The sequence below is a fragment of the Oncorhynchus tshawytscha genome, linkage group LG09 (assembly GCF_018296145.1).
Source record: "Oncorhynchus tshawytscha isolate Ot180627B linkage group LG09, Otsh_v2.0, whole genome shotgun sequence".
NCBI classification, from domain to species: domain Eukaryota; kingdom Metazoa; phylum Chordata; class Actinopteri; order Salmoniformes; family Salmonidae; genus Oncorhynchus; species Oncorhynchus tshawytscha.
The window spans coordinates 63192768-63214639 of NC_056437.1; the positions used below are offsets into that span (position 1 = coordinate 63192768).

Genomic DNA, 21872 nt, shown 5'->3' on the forward strand with positions numbered 1-21872 from the left:
AGAGTTTAAACTCTGTAAACAATTGTTGGAAAAATTACTTGTGTCATGCACAAAGTAGATGTCCTAACTGACTTGCCAAAACTATAGTTTGTTAACAAGAAATTTGTGGAGTGGTTGAAAAACAAGTTAATGACTTTTTTGAACAGGTAACGAGAAACAGATCAGTCAATCAATTGTATTTATAATGCCCTTTTTACAATAGCAGTTGTCACATAGTAGTAAAGGACGTTACCAATAGGTACCCAGAAATTAAACACTGTAAACCAGTTTCGCATTTTAGTGCCCAGTTGACAACCTGGTCCATCCTCACAGTCCTCAAATACATCAAGTTGAGAGTATTGACAGTAGGTATAATACTTTTTAGTTTGTCAATTACTCCACATTTGATGTAATGTGTTTAAGAGTATAATAAACTCTATTTACTTTTATTGACTTTATAAAATCAAATTATGATTACTAACTGACCTGGCACAGAGACAAAGAACTTGACGGCATCTCTGTGTCCATGGAAACAGAGCTGAGCCTGGGCCATGGAGCAGTATGGGATGAAGCTGCCGCTGCTTTTCTCTGGGTTGTCGTCCGCATACACATGAATCACACCCCCGGCCACGCCGCCGGACGACGTTGGAGACACCTTATTGGCTATCGGGATGAGAGTGGCGTCAATAGCCAATCAGAACATCTGACAGACCAGCAAATAGGACAAGGACATTGATGCATGAGACCATCCAATCACATTAGCACACACAGAGCAGGCTTGCCAATAAGACCCATCAATTGGGCAGGCTACATCATTACAGAGCATTTAAAATAGAAATGTGTAATATAGAACAGACATCCCTCTCAGTCATGCAGAATAGGAAACTGTCAGCTGATTCTATACATAGCAATTCTCTGTACGTGGCAACTCACTGAATAAGCCTGTGGTCATCCACTTATGAATTTGCAAACGGTGAATAGAAAACAATCTGAATACTGAAATAGTAGCAATACCAAAACATGCCATCAACATGCAATAATGAAGAGACAAGGCATCCCCAAAACCCCATTACCTAATATATTGACTATGTCACTGAAATGATCCATATTCATCACACAAATAGCATACAAACATGACTCATACATATACATACATTAACACCATACTAGACATACACTACCGTTCATAAGTTTGGGGTCACATAGAAATGTCCTTGTTTTTGAAAGAAAAGCAAATTTTTTTGTCCATTAAAATAACATCAAATTGATCAGAAATACAGTGTAGACATTGTTAATGTTGTAAATGACTATTGTAGCTGGGAACAGCAGATTTTTTATGGAATATCTACATAGGCGTACAGAGGCCCATTATCAGCAACCATCACTCCTGTGCTCCAATGGCACATTGTGTTAGCTAATCCAAGTTTCTCATTTTAAAAGGCTAATTGATCATTAGAAAACCCTTTTAAAATTATGTTAGCACAGCTGTAAACTGCAGTTCTGATTAAAGAAGCAATAAAACTGGCCTTCAACATTAGACTAGTTGAGTTTCTGAAGCATCAGCATTTGTGGGTTTGAGTACAGGTTCAAAATGGCCAGAAACAAAGAACTTTCTTCTGAAACTCATCTGTCTATTCTTGTTCTGAGAAATGAAGGCTATTTCATTTGAGAAATTGCCAAGAAACTGAAGATCTCATACAACGATGTGTACTACTCCCTTCACAGAACAGCGCAAACTGCCTCTAACCAGAATAGAAAGACGGGTTGGAGGCCCCGGTGCACTTCTGAGCAAGAGGACAAGTACATTAAGAGTGTCTAGTTTGAGAAACAGACGCCTCAACTGGAAGCTTCATTAAATAGTACCTGCAAAACACCAGTCTTAACGTCAACAGTGAAGAGGTTGCAAAGAAAAAGCCACATAGTTGCAAAGAAAAAGTTTTATTGCTTCTTTAATCAGTACAACAGTTTTCAGCTGTGCTAACATAATTGCAAAAGGGTTTTCTAATGATCAATTAGCCTTTTAAAATGAGAAACTTGGATTAGCTAACACAACGTGCCATTGGAACACAGGAGTGACGGTTGCTGATAATGGGCCTCTATACGCCTATGTAGATATTCCATAAAAAATCTGCCGTTTCCAGCTACAATAGTCATTTACAACATTAACAATGTCTACACTGTATTTCTGATCAATTTGATGTTCTTTTAATGGACAAAAAATGTATGCTTTTCTTTCAAAAACAAGGACATTTCTAGGTGACCCCAAACTTTTGAATGGTAGAGTATATGTGTGCCAATGCATTATATACAGTACTTTACAACACCTGAAGATAGCATGCAGAGTTACACGTGAACAAAAGTAATTTCCCTGAATCAGATCCAGACCACCAGACCACTGTTTCTGTTTCATTTCGGCCCCTAGCCCCTCGTCTCCTTTGTGGTTGACAGATCTGAAATGACTGGATAGGTGGCCTTATGAACAAACATGTGCTTGTCCTGTTGGAGGGCTATCTAATCCTCTCAAATCTCCACAAGTGCTATATACTGTAATTTACTCCGGTCCAATCACTATATTACTCACACCTATCCAGTCTATCAGATATGTGAACATTAGGGTAATAAGGGTGCTTAGGACTGAAACTGAACCAGGCCTATGTTGGAGAGCAATTAAGGGGAGATGGAGGTAAGACAGGCAGGCAGATGTATGTGACATCATCCCTGTGGGACAGAGGGAGTCCTAACTTACCCCTCAGACCTAGGAGCTGTCCCCGATGAAGTACTACCGCTAAGGGAGGGAAGGAGGTAGGAGAGGAGAGAGTGGACAAGAGTGACAATCAGGACAGGGAGGACAAGTACAGGGATACCAGCCATAAAATAGAGAAAGAAAGAGAGAAAGAGAAAAAACTAAGAGAAGCCATTACGGAATAAGAGAAGACAGAAAAATGGACAGACCGATATACATTGAACAAAAATACAAAAGCAACATGTAAAGTGTTGGTCCCATTTTACATGAGCTGAAATAAAATATGCCAGAAATGTCTATATGCACACATTTGTTGACATCCCTGTTAGTGAGCATATCTCCTTTGCCAAGATAATCCATTCAAGTGTGTCATATCAAGAAACTAATTAAACAACATGATCATTACACAGGTGCACCTTGTGCTGGAGACAATAAAAGCCACTCTAAAATGAGCTGTTTTGTCACACAACATAATGCCACAGATGTCTCAAGTTTTGAGGGAGCGTGCAATTGGCATGCTGACTGCAGGAATGTCCACCAGATCTGTTGCCAGACAATTGAATGTACATTTCTCTACCATAAGCCGCCAACGTCGTTTTAGAATTTGGAAGCACGTCCAACCTGCCTCACAACTGCAGACCACGTGCATGGCGTTGTGTGGGTGAGCAGTTTGCTGATGTCAACATTGTGAACAGAGTGCCCCATGGTGGCAGTGGGGTTATGGTATGGGTAGGCATAAGCTATAGACAACAAACACAATTGCATTCCATCAATGGAAATTTGAATGCACAGATATACCATGACGAGATCCTGAGGCCCATTGTCGTGCCATTCATCCGCCGACATCACCTCATGTTTCAGCATGATAACGCACAGCCCCATATCGCAAGGATCTGCACACAATTCCTGGAAGCTGAAAATGTCCCAGTTCTTCCATGGCCTGCATGCTCACCAGACGTAACCCATTTAGCATGTTTGGGATGCTCTGGATTGATGTGTATAACAGCGTGTTCCAGTTCCTGTCAATATCCAGCAACTTTGCAGTCATTGAAGAGGAGTGGGACAACATTCCACAGGCCACAAATCAACAGCCTGATCTGGAGATGCGTCGTGTTGCATGAGGGAAATCTTGGTCACACCAGATACTGATTGGTTTTCTGACCCACACCCCTACTTTTTTGAATGTATCTGTGACTAACAGATGCATTTCGGTATTCCCAGTCATGTGAAATCCATAGATTACATCCTAATGAATTTATTTAAATTGAAAGATTTCCTTATATGAACTGTAACAGTAAAATCTTTGAAATTGTTGCATGTTGCATTTATATTTTTGTTCAGTATAAAAAGGGAAGTAAAAGACAGAAGCAGACATAAACACAGAATAGTGGAATCAAAGAGGTGTGTGTGCGCACCACTCAAACTCACTCTCTGTCAGTGGTATGGAGATGACCACACCATTCCCAGTCCCCACCCACAAGCGGTTTCCACCAATAAGAAGGGCTGTTATTCGCACAAAGGAGAAGCCTAGCTTGCCAGTACCTGTCAATCAGAGTGAGAGAGAGAAGAGAGAAAGAGATAGAACACAGGTCAATCCATACATTGGATGCATGTCAATAGACTAAAAGTGGAGTCAAATAACATGGTGTCCTATCAATGAGTTGGCCGAAGCTTAGCCTGCTGGTCCCAGATCTGATCTGTCTTGCCAACTCCTATAGTCATTGTCTTGATATGACAACAAACATACAAATTGGCCGTACAACACAAACAGATCTTGGACCACCAGCCTAGCCAGAGCTGGATAGCATGGTTGCGGTCAATTCCATTTCAATTCAGTCAATTCAGGAAGTAAACTGTAATACCAAATATTTTTCTTAGAGGAAAACTGTAATTGGAATTTTAGTTTACTTTCTGAATTGACATGGAAATTGACTCCGTTCCTGCTGTTTAGCTTAGGTTATTCCTACCCAGCATCTTGCTGACGTAGGGTTCGATGTCGACATCCTGTAGGTGCTGGTGTGTGAGGGCGTGGTAGAGACGCAGCGTGGAGTCCAGACGGATTGACACCCACACCCCATCCCCGATCCACGCCAGCTGCCTCACCTGGCTCTCCCTGCGAGGGTGGGCGTCAAAGGACTTCTGACGTGGGAGAGGAGTTAGGGGGGTGAATTGGTGGATTGATTTACTTTTGATTTATTTCAGAATATTATCAATGTGGAGCGACATTTACATGAGCTCTCCCCGACCCATCTCTATCTGCAACATAACTGCAGATAGACTCAAGACTGGGTTAGCCCACTGGGCTAATGTCTTGGCATTATTATGTCTGGGAGCTAGCGTGAGTCTTCAGGTCTCAAAAAAAGGTTACTTTGCAACTTCCTCTACTATACAAACAGTCCCTCCCCTCCTGTGACCAACCTCTATCTGCATGCTCTTGGGCTGGATGACATGGATCTTGTTCTTGTAGCCACACCACACTTTGTCATGGACCATGGCCATGCAGCGGATAGAGTGGTGCGGTCTACCCAGGTCCATCAGGTGGTAGTTAGAAAGGTCCCACTGCCCGTCTGGAGATAAAGAGATACACAAACACACACAGGCCCACATGCACACACATAAACAAATTATGTAAAGCTTTAAATCACGATTAGAAAAAGTAATGTTGCTCTCATGGAATGTCATTTTTTGAGCACAGCAGACAGTTAATGGCTAAGGCTCATAGGTGAGAGCTCAGAAGACTTAGGTAGGTTAGGGTTAAGTTTACATTACCCTCAGATCTGTGGAAGATAGCCAGTGTCCCGTCTGCCAGAGCCACAAGCACACGACCCTTCACATGCCTGAAACAGAGACAGTCACGCTAATGTTACACAAAGCAACATGCACCCATTTACTACAACATTAATGAAGGACTGGTAAAAATGGCCATTCTAAAAGCAGACAGTGGTCAGTAGTGGGGGACTTACACTAGACTGAGCACAGAGTCCTTCAGTTTGATGGAGTGGAGACACTTCTTCCAGTTGGCCACTGCCGAATGGACGTAAAGCCTGGAGAAGGGATGTAAAGCTTAGTTAGGACATAGACAGAGATAGGGTTTTATGGGTTAGGGTTATCGGTTATGGGTTGGGAGACATATGCAGGCAAAACTGGTTGCCGAAAAAATCATGATGATGTTTTTTGTGACATTGTGGTCAAGAGTTGTAAAAATAAATGTTTTGCAATTTTTTTGAAAACCAGACAACAACATCACTATGATGTCCCATATTACATTTCCACCACTAGCTAGGCATTAAGTGATTAGTTACCCACCAGCCATTTTGTGCTCCCAGCCACATGGTGGGGGCTACGCTGGTTCCAGCTTTTGGGTCGTCGCTTCCATCCTCTGTCTCCTGGGGTGGCGAGTTAGACTCCTCTTTTGACTGGCCTGCACACCTGACAGGGGACACAAACAGAGAGTTGTCTTGAAGTCCACTATAGACTACCACAGTCCAACTACTGTAGCATGTTAGCAGTATTATCTGCGGCAGAAATGTAAAGAGATGACTAAAGGATTTAAATAGTAGAAGTTAGACTAAAACTAAATCAAATCAAACTAAAGTGTATGTAAATACACTTTCAGTAAAAATGTTGAAAACTTGGAACATTTTTGAAAGTTTCAATGACAACTTTTCAATAATGTACTGGCGATATTCTTCTCTCTACAACTACTAGCAATTCAAAACTGGTCAAATCTTGTGTCTTACCGGTCGTATTGGCCAGCATCAACCACCGGAGGCTGGGGGTCTGTGAAGACGTGCTCCATGAAGGGCCCTGGAGGTCCCAAGGTGTTGTCTGTCTCGCTGGCGGCTGGCTCAGCTACCTCTGTAGCCTCTGTGGCCTCCTCTGCTGACTGGGCCGGGTGCAGCTTCCCACTGAGTGGTGGAGCCATAGGAGCTGAGGCGACAGGGACACAGGGTGATACATTATACACTATATACTACTACAACTATAACTATTAACTATAGATGGGCACTAATACGTAAAGTCCCTATCGATATTAGTTGAAATTTGTCATTTGCAATTGATATCATATAGGAATTTTTTTTTAAACATGTGGAGGCCTATTAACTATACTCTTCAACTGACTGGGCTGGGTGCAGCTTCCAATGAGAGGGGAAACTACTGGGGGGGGACATATCAGCACTTGCTGGGATATACAGTATACACCAACATATATAGTGGAGTTCCCAACTAGATTCACCCGAAATCAGCCTCCCACTGAGCGGGAGAGCCACGTCAGAGACACAGGGAGGAGGGACAAGAAGAAGAGGAAGAATTGTGCCGCAATTAAAGCCTATATTTTTTCATTGCAAGCACGATGATACATACACAGTGTAATATACAGTGCCTTCAGAAAGTATTCACACCCCTTTGTTAAGGCAAGCTTAAATAAGTTCATAAGTGATTTGCTTAACAAGTCACACAATAAGTTGCATGGACTCACTCTGTGTGCAAAAATAGTGTTTAACACGGTCAAATTAAGCCCATGGGCCGCCAGTTGGGGAACCCTGCTGTACAGAATAAAAATGGCAAGACCTTCATCCTGTTTGCAGCAAGGCACTAAAGTAATACTGCAAAAAATGTGGCAAAGTAATTCACTTTTTGTTCAGAATACAAAGTGTTATATGTTTGGGGCAAATCCAATACAACACATTACTGAATACCACTCTCCATAAACATAGTGGTGGCTGCATCATGTTATGGATATGCTTGTAAACGTTAAGGACTGGGAAGTTTTTCAGGTTGAAAAGAAACGGAATGAAGCTAAGCACAGGAAAAATCCTAGTTGAAAACCTGGTTCAGTCTGCTTTCCACCAGGTACTGGAAGATGAATTCATCTTTCAGCAGGAGAATAACCTAAAACACAAGGCCAATGTACACTGGAGTTGCTTACCAAGAAGACAGTGAATGTTCCCGAGTGACCTAGTTACAGTTTTGACTTAAAATCTACATGAAAATCCATGGCAAGACCTGAAAATAGTTGTCTAGCAATGATCAACAACCAATTAGACAGAGCTTTAAGAATTTTGCAAAGAATAATGGGCAAATGTTGCACAATCCAGGTGTGGAAAGCTCTTAGAAACTCATCCAGAAAGACACAGCTGTTATCGCTGCCAAAGCATCTTCTACAAAGTGTTGAACCAGGGGTGTGAAAACTTATGTAAATGAGATATTTCTGTATTTCATTTTCAATAAATTTGCTAACATTAATAAAACATATTTTCCCTTTCTCATTATGGGTTATTGTGTGTAGATGGGTAAGATTTTTTTTTTTTTAATACATTTTGAATTCAGGATGTAACACAACAAAATGTGGACTAAGTCAAGGGTATGAATACTTTCTGAAGGCACAATAGATAAATCTCTGGGGTTCTCACCTTGCCCCCGGTCCAATACGGGTGTGTCTGTGCGCGAGGAGCAGTTGCTGCGGACCACGCTACAGTTGGTGGCACAGCCCACCAGGGTGATGCCTGCTAGCATGCCCTCCACCCCACCTGTCTCCTCACCACCACCCTCCCCAGAGTCCAGCATGATCTCACCCGCCGGGTAGTCACTCTCACTGGCCGCTGCAGACAGACACACAGAAAAGCACACACAGACACGCACATATGCAAACACAGAAACAAGCACGCACACACAGAAATACACACCCATACACATGCACACAGAGGAAAAGCACAAACATTAGATGTGATTCTAGTTCAGTAGATTTAGATGGAATTACAGTGCATTCGGAAAGTATTCAGACCCTTTCCCTTTTTCTACATTTTGAAACGTTACAGCCTTATTCTAAAATGTATGAAAAAACATTTTCCCTCATCAATCTACACACAATACCCAATAATGACAAAGCGAAAACAGGTTTTTAGAAATGTTTGCAAATGTATAATATTTTTAAAATCAGAAATACCTCAAGTTTTCAGACCCTTTGCTATGAGACTTAAAATTGAGCTCAGGTGCATACTTTTTCCATTGATCATCCTTAAGATGTTTTTACAACTTGATTGGAGTCCACCTGTGGTAAATTCAATCGATTGGACATGATTTGGAAAGGCACACACCTGTCTATATACAGTTGCCAGTGCATGTCAGAGCAAAAACCAAGCCATGGGGTCAAAGGAATTGTCCGTAGAGCTCCGAGACAGGATTGGGTCGAGGCACAGATCTGTGGAAGGGTACCAACACATTTATGCACCATTGAAGGTCCCCAAGAACACAGTGGCCTCCATCATTCTTAAATTGAAGAAGTTTGGAACCACCAAGACTCCTCCTAGAGCTGGTTCGCCCAGCCAAACTGAGCAATCGGGGAAGAAGGGCCTTGGTCAGGGAGGTGCCCAAGATTCAGAGTTCGTCTGTGGAGATGGGAGAACCTTCCAGAAGGACAACCATCTCTGCAGCACTCTACCAATCAGGCCTTTATGGTAGAGTGACCAGAAAGAAGACACTCCTCAGTAAAAGGCACATGACAGATTGGAGTTTGCCGAAAGGCACCTAAAGAACTCTCAGACCCTGAGAAACAAGATTCTCTGGTCTGATGAAACCAAGATTTGTCCTGAATGCCGAGCGTCACATCTGGAGGAAACCTGGCACCGTCCCTACAGTGAAGCATGGTGGTGGAAGCATCATGCTGTGGGGATGTATTTCAGTGGCAGGGACTGGGAGACTGGTCAGGCTCGAAGGAAAGATGAAAGGAGCAAAGTACAGAGAGATCCTTGATCAAAACCTGCTCTAGAGCGCTCAGGACTTCAGACTGGGGTGAAGGTTCACCTTCCCAATTGCTGTAAAAAGTGCTTCAACAAAGTACTGAGTAAAGGGTCTGAATACTTATGTAAATGTGATATTTCATTTCATTTTTTCATTTTCATTTTTTTTAATACATTTGCTAAAATTTCTCAAAAACCTTTTTTTACTTTGTCATTATGGGGTACTGTGTGTAGATTGATGAGGGGAAAAAACAATTTAAGCAATTTTATAATAAGGCTGTAAAATAACAAAATGTGGAAAAAGTCAAGGGGTCTGAATACTTTCTGAATGCACTGTATATATTATGTTGATTTGATCTGAATACTATGGTCATGTCATGGTAGTAGATTTGGTTCAGGTGGAGAGTGCTATATGGTTGTGTTGTGTTAACAGACAGGGTGTGGGATAGGTGGTCGGTAGTCATGTTATTATGGCAGTAGATTCCTTAGTGGTCAAGTTGCAGTAGATTTGGTCCAGATGGTGAGTGCTAATGTATATGGTCATGTTGTGGTAGTAGATCTGGTTGTGTTATTATAGTAGTAGGGTGCTAAGTTGTCAAGTAGCGGTAGAGTTGGTCTAATAGGTGAGTACTATGTGTTTGTGTTACGGTTTGACCGCTAACCTGGCACGCTGGAGATACAGAGCACGTGGGCATTGCAGACGTTGAACTGGTCGACCAACGAGCCGGGCTGGTTGGCATCAATGATGACCACCTTGATGATGATAATGATGATAGTTTTTCATTATTTGATCAATTGAAACAAATAGCAGCAACAAGCTGAGTTACAAGTACAACTTATTAGAAACAAAAAAATATTATTTAAAAGTATTATTTAACACCTTGCTGGCCGAGTGGGTACTGGTCAGGATCCAGACTCTGCTACTCATAGTGTCTGTTTCATGGAGCTCCTTAGATTGGGGGAAGGAAAGGGAGAGGTGGGGGTGAGAAACGGAAGAAGGGGCAATAAGTATGTTTTCAAACTAAAACATTAGCTAAATTAACTAACAAACCAACTAGATCAAGAGACAGACAGTACCTTTCTCTTCTCTGGTGAGCTGTGGTTGCTCTTGCCGTCTCCTCCCTCTCCCTCCTCTATGGCTAGAGGATTCGTAACGCCGTTGCCGGGGCCAGCCTTTACTGTCATAATTTCCTGAGTGCATGTCTTCCATCCCGTCAGGTCCACCCCCGCCGCACACCACAACTAAACAGAGTTTGTTTACACACATTGTTAACACAGCTCTCGAGCGGCTAGATGTTCTTTACCATTTGGCCATCAGATTTGCTACCAATGCTCCTTATAGGACACTTTCACTGCACTCTAGACTACTCTGTAAACTGGTCATCTTTATACACCCGTCGCAAGACCCACTGGTTGATGCTTATTTATAAAACCCTCTTAAGCCTCACTCCCCCCTATCTGAGATATCTACTGCAGCCCTCATCCTCTACATCAGGGGTGTCAAACTCAAATACCCAGTGGGCCAAAATGTAAAACCTGAACAAAGTCACGGGCCAACATTGAACAAATTAACCTTTTAATATGGACCCAAACAAGTTTTGCTTTAACATTGAATATGGAACAAGCATCGCTTATTACCATACAATATATAATTTAATAGTGGAGACATGCAAAATCGAATTTCAAATGAAAAAACACATCAATGGCATTCATTTATTAAATAGATAAAATTTAAATAAAAATTGTATGCCTCTTTTCTATTTGCAGCCTTCTGATTTAAATACCAAAATAAACTTTTTCCACTGGCTAATAATTTTACAAATAAAATGATAATAAATCAATCAACCATTCAAGCCCATGCCTTGTAGCAAGAAAAAGTGCATAAAGAAAACGTTAATTATTGCACACTGGTCTAATCTGATGTGCCCAAGCCAGATACCTGGCATCTCTTCTTGGATGCTAGTTCATCAATGTCTGGGCTCAAGCTCTGAGCTGAAGAAATCCTCAGTATCGAGCGAAGATGTTCATCAGTCAGACGTCTCCTGTGAGTTGTTTTGGTCATCTTCATCGAGGAGAAAAGTTGCTCGCATAGATAAGTGCTGCCGAACATGGAGAGCATCTGAGCAGCTTGGGTGCGGAGCTGAGGCATTGTGTCAGGGATGAACCGTGGAAACTGTGCGGCGCCCACAGCATCATACTTTGACTTCCGCGTGTCGTTGCACTGGAGTTCAATCAGCTCCATTTGGATGTTGGTTGGTGCATTTTCCACATCAACTGCGAAGGGATTACTAAGCAGTTCAAACTTGCATTTCTGGGCATCGAAGTCGGCAAATCGCCGGCTAAACTCAGCGGCGAGAACACTGAGTTTTTCAGCAAACTGTGCGCATGGGAACACAGCGGTAGAGATCTGCGCTTTTATGGATTGGCAGCAGGGAAAATGGCAAGGGTTTCCTTGCAGCATCTGATTCTCCCACAGGCACAGTTTAGTTTTGAAGGCCCTCACTGCAGCGTACATGTCTGTGATGATGCGCCCCCGCCCCTGAAGCTGCAGGTTCAGCGCATCGAGATGGCTCGAGATGTCACAGAGAAAGGCCAGCTCACACAGGAACTTTTGCTCCCGGAGCTCTGCTGTATCCTTCCCTTTGGTTTCCAGGAATTGACATATTTCCTCACGCAGCTCGAAACATCTGTTCAGTACTTTTCCTCTGCTTAGCCATCTCACCTCTGTGTGATATGGCACGTCTGTGTATTCCGAACCACACTCCTCCAGAAAAGATTTAAACTGGCGGTGATTTAGACCTTTGGCTCTTATAAAGTTAACTACCTGTGTTACTGTGGTCATAACATGTTCCATCTTTAGGGCTTTGGCACACAGTGCTTCCTGATGTATGATGCAGTGGTAAACAGTTAGCTCACCTGCACAGTTCTCTTCCCGCATCTTCTCCCGAACCATGCCCACCAGTCCACTCTTTTTACCGCACATCGCTGGCGCACCATCTGTCGTTAATCCAACGAGTTTATCCCACGGCAGCTTTATTTCAGTTACACATTTGGAAACCTCCTCAAAGATTTCCTTTCCTGTGGTTGTGCCATGCATTGATTTGAATCCTAATAGCTCCTCCGTAACACACAGATTTGAGTCCACTCCACGGATGAAGACTGACAGCTGAGCAGTATCAGATGCGTCGCAGCTCTCATCCACAGCGAGGGAGAACGCAACAAAATCTTTTCCCTTTTCCATCAGCTGGTCATACAGATTGGTGGCAAGATCACATGTGCGATCAGCTACTGTGTTCCTGCTCAGGCTCACGTTTGAAAATGCTTGTTTTTTCTCTGGGCATACGAGGTCACAAACCTTCATCATGCACTTTTTCATGAACTCTCCCTCATTAAAGGGCCGGGCTGATTTTGCGATCTCTGCTGCCACTATATAACTAGCCTTTACAGCAGCCTCGCTTTGTGATGTGGCTTTTTTAAACATATTCTGTTGTGAAACCAAACTTCTTTTCATCTCCTCTACTTTCTGGCTCCTTTGAGTCATGTCCAGGTCCTTGTATTTGTCATGGTGTTTCGTTTCATAGTGTCGTCTAATGTTGTACTCCTTACTTACAGCCACGTTGACTCCACAAACAAGACAAACAGGTTTGTCTTTTACATATGTAAACAGATATTCTGCCTCCCACTTGTCCAGAAAGCTCCTGTTTTCTGCCTTTCTTTTCGCCATTTTTGGGAAGGGTTAGCTCGCTGACAGTTGTAGCGTCTATGTTGCTATGACTACTGTCACAGAGGAGAGAGCGTTTCTGGGTCCTGTCCTGATTGGCGCGCGAAAACAGCAGAGCATTATGGGATTCGTAGTATTAGTGGTGAATGCGCTGTATAATACCGGCGGGCCAGCTCTAGTAGTAATTTGGTATTGTCTCGCGGGCCAAATATAATTACCCCGCGGACCAAATTTGGCCCACGGGCCAGAGTTTGACACCCATGCTCTACATACAACACCTGTTCTGCCAGTCACATTCTGTTAAAGGTCCCATAGCACACACATCCCTGGGTCGCTCCTATTTTCAGTTCGCTGCAGCTAGCGTCTGGAGCGAGCTGCAAAAAACACTCCGACTGGACCGTTTTATCTCCATCTCTTCATTCAAAGACTCAATCACGGACACTCTTACTGACAGTTGTGGCTGCTTTGTGTGATGTATTGTTGTCTCTACCTTCTTGCCCTTTGTGCTGTTGTCTGTGCCCAATAATGTTTGTACCATGTTTTGTGCTGCTACCATGTTGTGCTGCTGCCATGTTGTGTTGCTACCATGTTGTTGTCATGTATTGATACCATGCTATGTTGTTGTCTTGGGTCTCTCTTTATGTAGTGTTGTGGTGTCTCTTGTCGTGGTGTGTTTTGTCCTATATTTAAAAAAAATTTAATCAGTCCCAGCCCCCATCTCAGCAGGAGACCTTTTGGTAGACCGTGATGGTAAATAATAATTTGCTCTTAACTGACTTGCCTAGTTAAATAAAGAATCAATGGGTATATATATAATGAATTAACATGACGATTGATTGAACAGCAGTAAATATTGCAGATTGTGGCTTTAACCAAGTACATATTGTTTGTTTGTTTACCTTCCTGTTGGGGTCCTTCTCCACCAGGGGGCGACAGTAGACAGGAACAGGGACATTCTTCATGCGGTTGTCCTCCTTCTCATTGGCCTGGGAGAAGACAGACAGACAAACCCTCCAATCACAAAACTGCTCCAAGACCTCCAATAGAAGAAGCCATTAACACTCAATTAAATCAAACTGACATTGCTGTATTCATATAGCCATATAACCACACTTTTAACATATCTGATGTGTCTTGGGGAAAAGCTTTGAGATTGGAGGTAGGTTGATATAGCAGAGAAACAGTGTCAGCGGGTTGTGGGGTGTCTGTTAACATGACTGAGGGACAGGGGCATTGTGTCAATAGCTTATGTCAGATTGTGTGTTGTAGGTTGATGTGTGTCAACTTGGTGACATTAATACAGTATTGTACACACACTTAAGGTTAAAAATATATATGTTTTGAGCAGAATAGTGTTTTCTAGATACAAGTGCAAACTTCATGGACTAGGACATTTAAGAAGTTGGTCTGATGGTGCCCTCTGATGTCATTGGCCTCCCCCTTGCTTGGGGGAACAACACAATTCCGCAGTACCTAACGTCATTAGCAAACTTTTAATGTACAAATGACCAAACCCTGTCTTAGGGATGGCTAACTCTGGAGATCCCTTCGGTCTCCACAGAGTTGGATAAATCTGCTTTTGGTTTCCTTGCATCCCATGTGTGGAACAATCTACAGAGTTCCCTGCAACTAGATGTACTGGTGCCTCTCAGGCAGTTCAAATTGTTGATTGGGGACATCTATGCTGATGAATGATTCTCCTGAGTATATTTTGTAATTTTGTATTTGTATTATGTTGTATTTATACATTGTGTATATACAAGGCTCCCTTGTAAGAGAGATCTTAATCTCAATGGGACTCCTGCTAAAAAAAGAAAGGTGAAATAGAAATAGAGAACAAAAGAGGAAAGCTCCCCCTGTGCCTCGACACAATCCTGTCTCGGAGCTCTACGGACAATTCCTTCGACCTCATGGCTTGGTTTTTGCTCTGACATGCACTGTCAACTGTGGGACCTTGTATAGACAGGTGTGTGCCTTTCCAAATCATGTCCAATCAATTGAATTTATCACAGGTGGACTCCAATTAAGTTGTAGATCTCAAGGATGATCAATGAAAAAAGGATGCACCTGAGCTCAATTTTGAGTCTCATAGCAAAGGGTCTGAACACTTACATAAATAAGGTATCTGTTTTTATTTTGAATACATTTGCAAAAATGTCTAAAAACCTGTTATTGCTTTGTCAATATGGGGTATTTGTGTGTAGATTGATGAGAAAAAAACATATATTTAATCAATTTTAGAATAAGGCTGTAAAGTAACAAAATGTGGAAAAAGTGAAGGGGTCTGAATACTTTCTGAATGCAGTGTAGGTGTTGTGTCAGACTGTGGGGTCTGTTGGTGTGTCTTGTGATGGGTCTATGGGGTAACTAAGCGCGGCTCATGCTAGGTTAAGGAGGGACCCTGTGGGTGTAACTTGCCTGTTGTTTCTTCAGCGGGCCTTCCAGTGCACTGTCCAGCTGAGCACCAGTCTATGGGAGAAATAGAGTTAGAGAGAAAAATGCCATCCATGTAGCAGTCAAAATATGATGATGTATTTTGACTGCTACATGGATGGCATTTTTTGTTATATATATTTATGTTTAGGGGGTAAATTTAATATTGCAGATAGATTGTAGCTTCCATCAATGTAATTGTCTGCATCATTTCCAATCCGCCATATATTATTTTGTAAATATGATATTTAAAAAAAACATGTTCCTTTTATTATTTTCCCCTAACCCTACCACCCCACCCCTAATTGGAGTAAACTAATGGACAACACTTAGGCTTCTACTTCCGCTTACGGTGCATTTGGAAAGTATTCAAGACGCCTTCATTTTTTCCACATTTTGTTACACTACAGCCTTGTTCTAAAATGGATTACATTTTTTTTTCATTAAATCTACACACAATACCCCATAATGACAAAGTAAAAACAGGTTTTTAGAATTTTTGGCAAATGTATAAAAAAGGGAATAACTAAAATATCACATTTACATAAGTATTCAGACCCTCAGTACTTTGTTGAAGCACCTTTGGCAGCGATTACAGCCTCAAGTCTTCTTGGGTATGACGCTACAAGCTTTGACACACCTGTATTTGGGGAGTTTCTCCCATTCATCTATGTGGATCCCCTCAAGCTCTGTTAGGTTGGAGAGGGAGCGTGACTGCACAGCTATTTTCAGGTCTCTCCAGAGATGTTCAATCTGGTTCAAGTCCAGGCTCTGGCTGGACCACTCAAGGACATTCAGAGACTTTCCCCGAAGCCACCCCTGTGTTGCCTTGGCTGTGTGCTTAGGGTAGTTGTCCTGTTGGAAGGTGGACCACCCAGTCTGAGGTCCTGAGCACTCTGGAGCAGGTTTTCATCAAGAATCTCTCTGTAGTTTTCTCTGTTCATCTATCCCTCAATCCTGACCAGTTTCCCAGTCCCTGGCGTGGAAAAACATCCCCACAGCATGATTCTGCCACCACGCGTCATCGTAGGGATGGTATTGGCCAGGTGATGAGTGGTGCCAGGTTTCCTCCAGACGTGACGCTTGGCATTCAGGCCAAAGCGTTCAATCTTGGTTTCATCAGACCGGAGAATCTTGTTTCTCATGGTCTGAGAGTCCTTCAGGTGCCTTTTGGCAAACTCAAAGCGGGCAGTCACGTGCCTTTTACTGAAGAGTGGCTTCCATCTGGCCAATTTATCATTAAGGCCAGATTGGTGGAGTGCTGCAGAGATGGTTGTTCTTCTGGAAGGTTCTCCCATCTCCACAGAGGAACTCTGGAGCTCTGTCAGAGTGACCATCGGGTTCTTGGTCACCTCCCTGACCAAGGCCCTTCCTCCCCCGATTGCTCAGTTTGGCCGGGCAGCTAGCTCTAAAAGGGTCTTGGTGTCTCCAAACCTCTTCCATTTAAGTACGATGGAGGCCACTGTATCCTTGGGGACCTTCAATGCTGCAGAAATGTTTTGGTACCCTTCCCCAGATCTGTGACTCAACATAACCCTGATCAATGGAAACAGGATGCACCTGAGCTCAATTTTGAGTGTCATAGCAAAGGGTTTGCATTTATTTTTAATACACTTGAACAATTTTTTTTTGTCATTATGGGGTATTGATGAGGGAATAATACATTTTAGAATAAGGCTGTAATGTAACAAAATGTGGGAAAAGTGAAGGGGTATACATTTTATATACATATACATATATACATTTACGGACAAAATGTATTTTAGAATAGTTATTTGTTTGTTTTTAATCCCATCTACCCTCAACCCCTCTCATCTATCTCTGAAGACCATCCAGTTTTTATTTCTATTCACCATATATTTTTAACTGTGCTGTTTCACAAAAATTCTGTATCTACAGTATATACATTTTACGGACACAATATATTTTATATTAGTTATCTTGTTGTTTTCAGTCCCACCCTTCAGCTCCACTCAACCCCTCCCATCTATCTTTTAACACCATCCATTTTTTATTTCTATTTGCCATATATTTTCCAACTGTGCTCTGATGTTTCACAAAAGTTCTGAACCTTTCTATTCTCATAGTTTCTACAAATTGTACATTAAAGACAACATTTTTGCTAAAAGTATTATTATATTATTGATCGGTTGACTATGACTTTTCAAATCACCCAGCAGAGTTAGCTCCAGGTAAATGTTACAATTCATCAGCCATTCCTAGACCTGCAACCAAAAACAAGCTACATATGGACAGTACCAAAACAAATGATCCAATGATTCTGTCTCTTCGCAGCTAAATCTGCAGAGCTGGGATGGAATGGTTGGCATTTTACTTGGACGCTGAATGCTTGCTAAATACTCAGATTGGTGGGCAAAACGGCCGGACAGACGGACAGGTGGATGAGAGACGGTACCTGTTTGAAGCGTGGCGGTACGCTCCAGCCGCAGGCCTGCATAATGCCGTCATCGCGGCGCATGTGCTCTCGGACCTGCCGGTATTGTTCCCGGCGCTGCTCGCGACGAGCTGACAGCGCAGAGTCGCTAAGGAGAGACGCAACACCATTACTGGCCAGTCTAGAACAGAGGGTGGAGAGAAAGGCATAGAGAGAGAGAGAGGCAGAGAGAGAGAAGCGAAGCGTTAGCAAGCGCGGCCAAGCTGCTGCAAAGAAAGAGAGAAGCTACAGCAGCATTGTGTGTTTTTAAGCAGTTAAGCTACAGCCAGCTATGAGAAAATGAATGGAAAACAAAAGAACACACCCATAAATAGGAGTAGAGCACAAAATAAGCAGCAATCACAATATGTGATCTGCACTTAGCAATAATCACTAAGAACAATGCACAAAGCAGTAATATGAACTAGTAACCATACATCCTTTTGCACTTGAACATGATTGCACATGCAAGAACACTACTAACTGATTCAAAATATGATGGGAGGTAATAAATTATATCACACATATTGTAGGACTACACTTACGACAGTGCAACCCCAAACTCTCCCCTACACATGCATAGACAACTAACTCTACAATGTTAGAGGGTGGACAAGGGAGGGATGAGATGGAGGTAGGGAGGAAGGAAGGGATAGAGGGACGGAGAGATAAGAGGGAGGGATGGAGGGAGAGGGATGGGAAGGAGGGAGGGACAGAGATGGAGGATGATCAGAGAGAGAGAGAGTGGTGGAGGGATAGAGGGATGAAGGTATGGACAGAGACAGATTGAGGGAAGAATGTAAATAAAAAAGGTTGGTGTGTGTGTTTTTCTCTCACTCTTCTGGGAAAAACTCCAGGGTTCGGTTTGAGGTGGAGATCTGACACATGGCGTGGCTGCGTCTCTGGGGGAAGCCTGCAGGGGACGGGGACTTGTAGTGGATGTTGACGCTGTAGTACGGACGCTTGACTGGCGGAGGACTGGCCGAGGAACTGAACAGACGGGCGAAACTGGAAGGAGAGAAGAGAGAGAGAGATGTACAGTCAGAAAGTTCAGTAAAGATTTAATTAACTGTACACTACCATTTTGATGTTATTTTAATGGACAAAAAATGTGCTGTTCTTTCAAAAACAAGGACATTTCTAAGTGACCCCAAACTTTTGAACAGTAGTGTACAGTACACAGCCTTAAGGCATCCGCATGCTATCCAGCTGAAACAGTTCGGCAGAGTTCGCGCATACAGTTGAAGTCGGAAGTTTACATACACTTAGGTTGGAGTCATTAAAACTAGTTTTTCAACTGCTCCACAAAATTCTTGTTAAACTATAGTTTTGGCAAGTCGGTAAGGACATCTACTTTTTTCTTGACACAAATAATTTTTCCAACAATTGTTTACAGACAGATTATTGTACTTATAATTCACTGTATCACAATTCCAGTGGGTCAGAACTTTACATACACAAAGTTGACTGTGCCTTTAAACAACTTGTTTAAAATGATGTCATGGCGTTAGAAGCGTCTGATAGGCTAATTGACATCATTTGAGTCAATTGGAGGTGTACCTGTGGATGTTTTTCAAGGCCTACCTTCAAACTCTTCGCTTGACATAATGGGAAAATCAAAATAAATCAGCCAAGACCTTAGACAAAAAATTGTAGACTTCCACAAGTCATCCTTGAGAACAATTTCCAAACGCCTGAAAGTACCACGTTCATCTGTACAAACAATAGTACGCAAGTATAAACACCATGGGACCACACAGCCGTCATACCTCTCAGAAAGGAGACGCGTTCTGTCTCCTAGAGATGAACGTACTTTGGTGCAAAACGTGCAAATTAATCCCAGAACAACAGCAAAGGACCTTGCGAAGATGCTGGAGGAAACAGGTACAAAAGTATCTATATCCACAGTAAAACGAGTCCTATATTGACATAACCTGAAAGGCCGCTCAGCAAGGAAGAAGTCACTGCTCCAGAACCGCCATAAAAAAGTCTGACTACGGTTTGCAACTGCACATGGGGACAAAGATCATACTTTTTGGAGAAATGCCCTCTGGTCTCATGACACAAAAAGAGAGCTGTTTGGCCATAATGACCAATGTTATGTTTGGAGGAAAAAGGGGGAGCCGAAGAATACCATCCCAACCGTGAAGCAAGGGGGTGGCAGCATCATGTTGTGGGGGTGCTTTGCTGCAGGAGGGACTGGTGCACTTCACAAAATAGATGGCATCATGAGGGAGGGAAAATATGTGGATATATTGAAGCAACATCTCAAGACATCAGTCAGGAAGTTAAAGCTTGGTCGCAAATGGGTCTTCCAAATGGACAATGACCCCAAGCATACTTCCAAAGTTGTGGCAAAATGGCTTAAGGACAACAAAGTCAAGGCTTTGGAGTGGCCATAACAAAGCCCTGACCTCAAATCCTATAGAAAATTTGTGGAAAGAACTGAAAAAGCGTGTGCGAGCAAGGAGGCCTACAAACCTGACTCAGTTACACCAGCTCTGTCAGGAGGAATGGGCCAAATTTCACCCAACTTATTGTGGGCTACCTGAAATGTTTGACCCAAGTTAAACAATTTAAAGGCAATGCTGATTGAGTGTATGTAAACTTCTGACCCACTGGGAATGTGATAAAATAAATAAAAGCTGAAATAAATCATTCTCTCTACTATTATTCTGACATTTCACATTCTTAAAATTAAGTGGTGATTCTAACTGACCTAAGGAAATTTTACTAGGATTAAATGTCAGGAATGGTAAAAAACAGAGTATTGGCTAAGGTGCATGTAAACCTCCGACTTCAACTGTATATTCTGACGGCATTTTCTGAACGTTTCTGTTCGTTTTGGATTTCGGGTAAGGGTTTTTTGGCTGTTCGGGCACACAACATTTTTTTTTCGAGGCAAGCCGAAGTCTATGTCCCTTTGTCGTCATTGGTCAACAGTAGGGATTCTTCTATGAAGTCTTTGTGGTCATTTAACAAGAGACGACTCGTTTTCAACACAAAAAAAATACTGCACCAAACATCTTAGTTACAGATATAATATTGTAACTAAGAACTCCTCGGCAAAAACGTCAAAATAAATGACTGATTTATTGAGTTATCTTAGATTAATTAGGACTATTTTGAGTCGCCTCAAAATTGAGAAACAGAACTAGTGCCACTTTTTTCTCATTTTTCAAGCGAACATCTTTTAAGGGATTATGCGAGCACACTCGTTCGGTTCCAGCCAAACTAGGTGCTAGCCGAACTGAAGTATGCTGACACCTTTATGCTGCATGCCACTGATAATAACTCACAACTGCCAGATGGTGGATTTCTTCTTCTCCTGCATCTGAGGACTCTCCCTGGATGCCCTGAGGAGACAGAGAGAGGCATGTTTTTGCAGGAATAAAGCATGGGAGCAGTATATATCTAGCCTGGTCACAGATCTGTTGGTCTTGCCAACATCTTTGGTCATTGTCATCCTAAATATAGGAGATACGGCCTGCCTTTCCTGATCCTCTCTGTCCACCAGACGGCCGACAGCATCTCCATTAGCCTATCCTTGTACTGGTTCCTCTACCTTTCACCCCTCCTCCCACTCCTCCTTCTCCTGTCATCACCTGATCATCTCTGTCCACCGGACAGCCTCCTGTAGTTCCATTAGTCTCTCCTTGTACTGGTTCCTCTCCATCAGGACCCTGGCCATCTCTACCCGTGTGAAACGCCGACGCTGTGTCATAGTCACATCCCCATCCACCATCGGAGACGAGTACTGAGGGAGAAAAGGAGGAGGAGAAAAGGGGGAAGAGAGAAGGTGGAGAAAAGAGAGGAAGAGAG

At 42.7% G+C, this 21872-nt stretch overlaps 1 protein-coding gene across 1 annotated transcript in view; it reads right to left on the reverse strand.

Annotated features, from left to right (window-relative positions):
• mapk8ip3 (mitogen-activated protein kinase 8 interacting protein 3) overlaps nucleotides 1–21872 on the reverse strand; it is a 74907-nt gene that overhangs the window by 5082 nt on the left and 47953 nt on the right. Inside the window, 19 exon segments of the mRNA XM_042327187.1 lie at nucleotides 466–642; nucleotides 2726–2764; nucleotides 4151–4264; nucleotides 4690–4861; nucleotides 5141–5289; nucleotides 5492–5559; nucleotides 5686–5766; nucleotides 6029–6151; nucleotides 6463–6652; nucleotides 8137–8325; nucleotides 10125–10215; nucleotides 10343–10411; nucleotides 10540–10704; nucleotides 14083–14169; nucleotides 15602–15652; nucleotides 18033–18159; nucleotides 18888–19058; nucleotides 21350–21406; nucleotides 21656–21807. Coding sequence (XP_042183121.1) covers nucleotides 466–642; nucleotides 2726–2764; nucleotides 4151–4264; nucleotides 4690–4861; nucleotides 5141–5289; nucleotides 5492–5559; nucleotides 5686–5766; nucleotides 6029–6151; nucleotides 6463–6652; nucleotides 8137–8325; nucleotides 10125–10215; nucleotides 10343–10411; nucleotides 10540–10704; nucleotides 14083–14169; nucleotides 15602–15652; nucleotides 18033–18159; nucleotides 18888–19058; nucleotides 21350–21406; nucleotides 21656–21807 — 2272 coding nt within the window.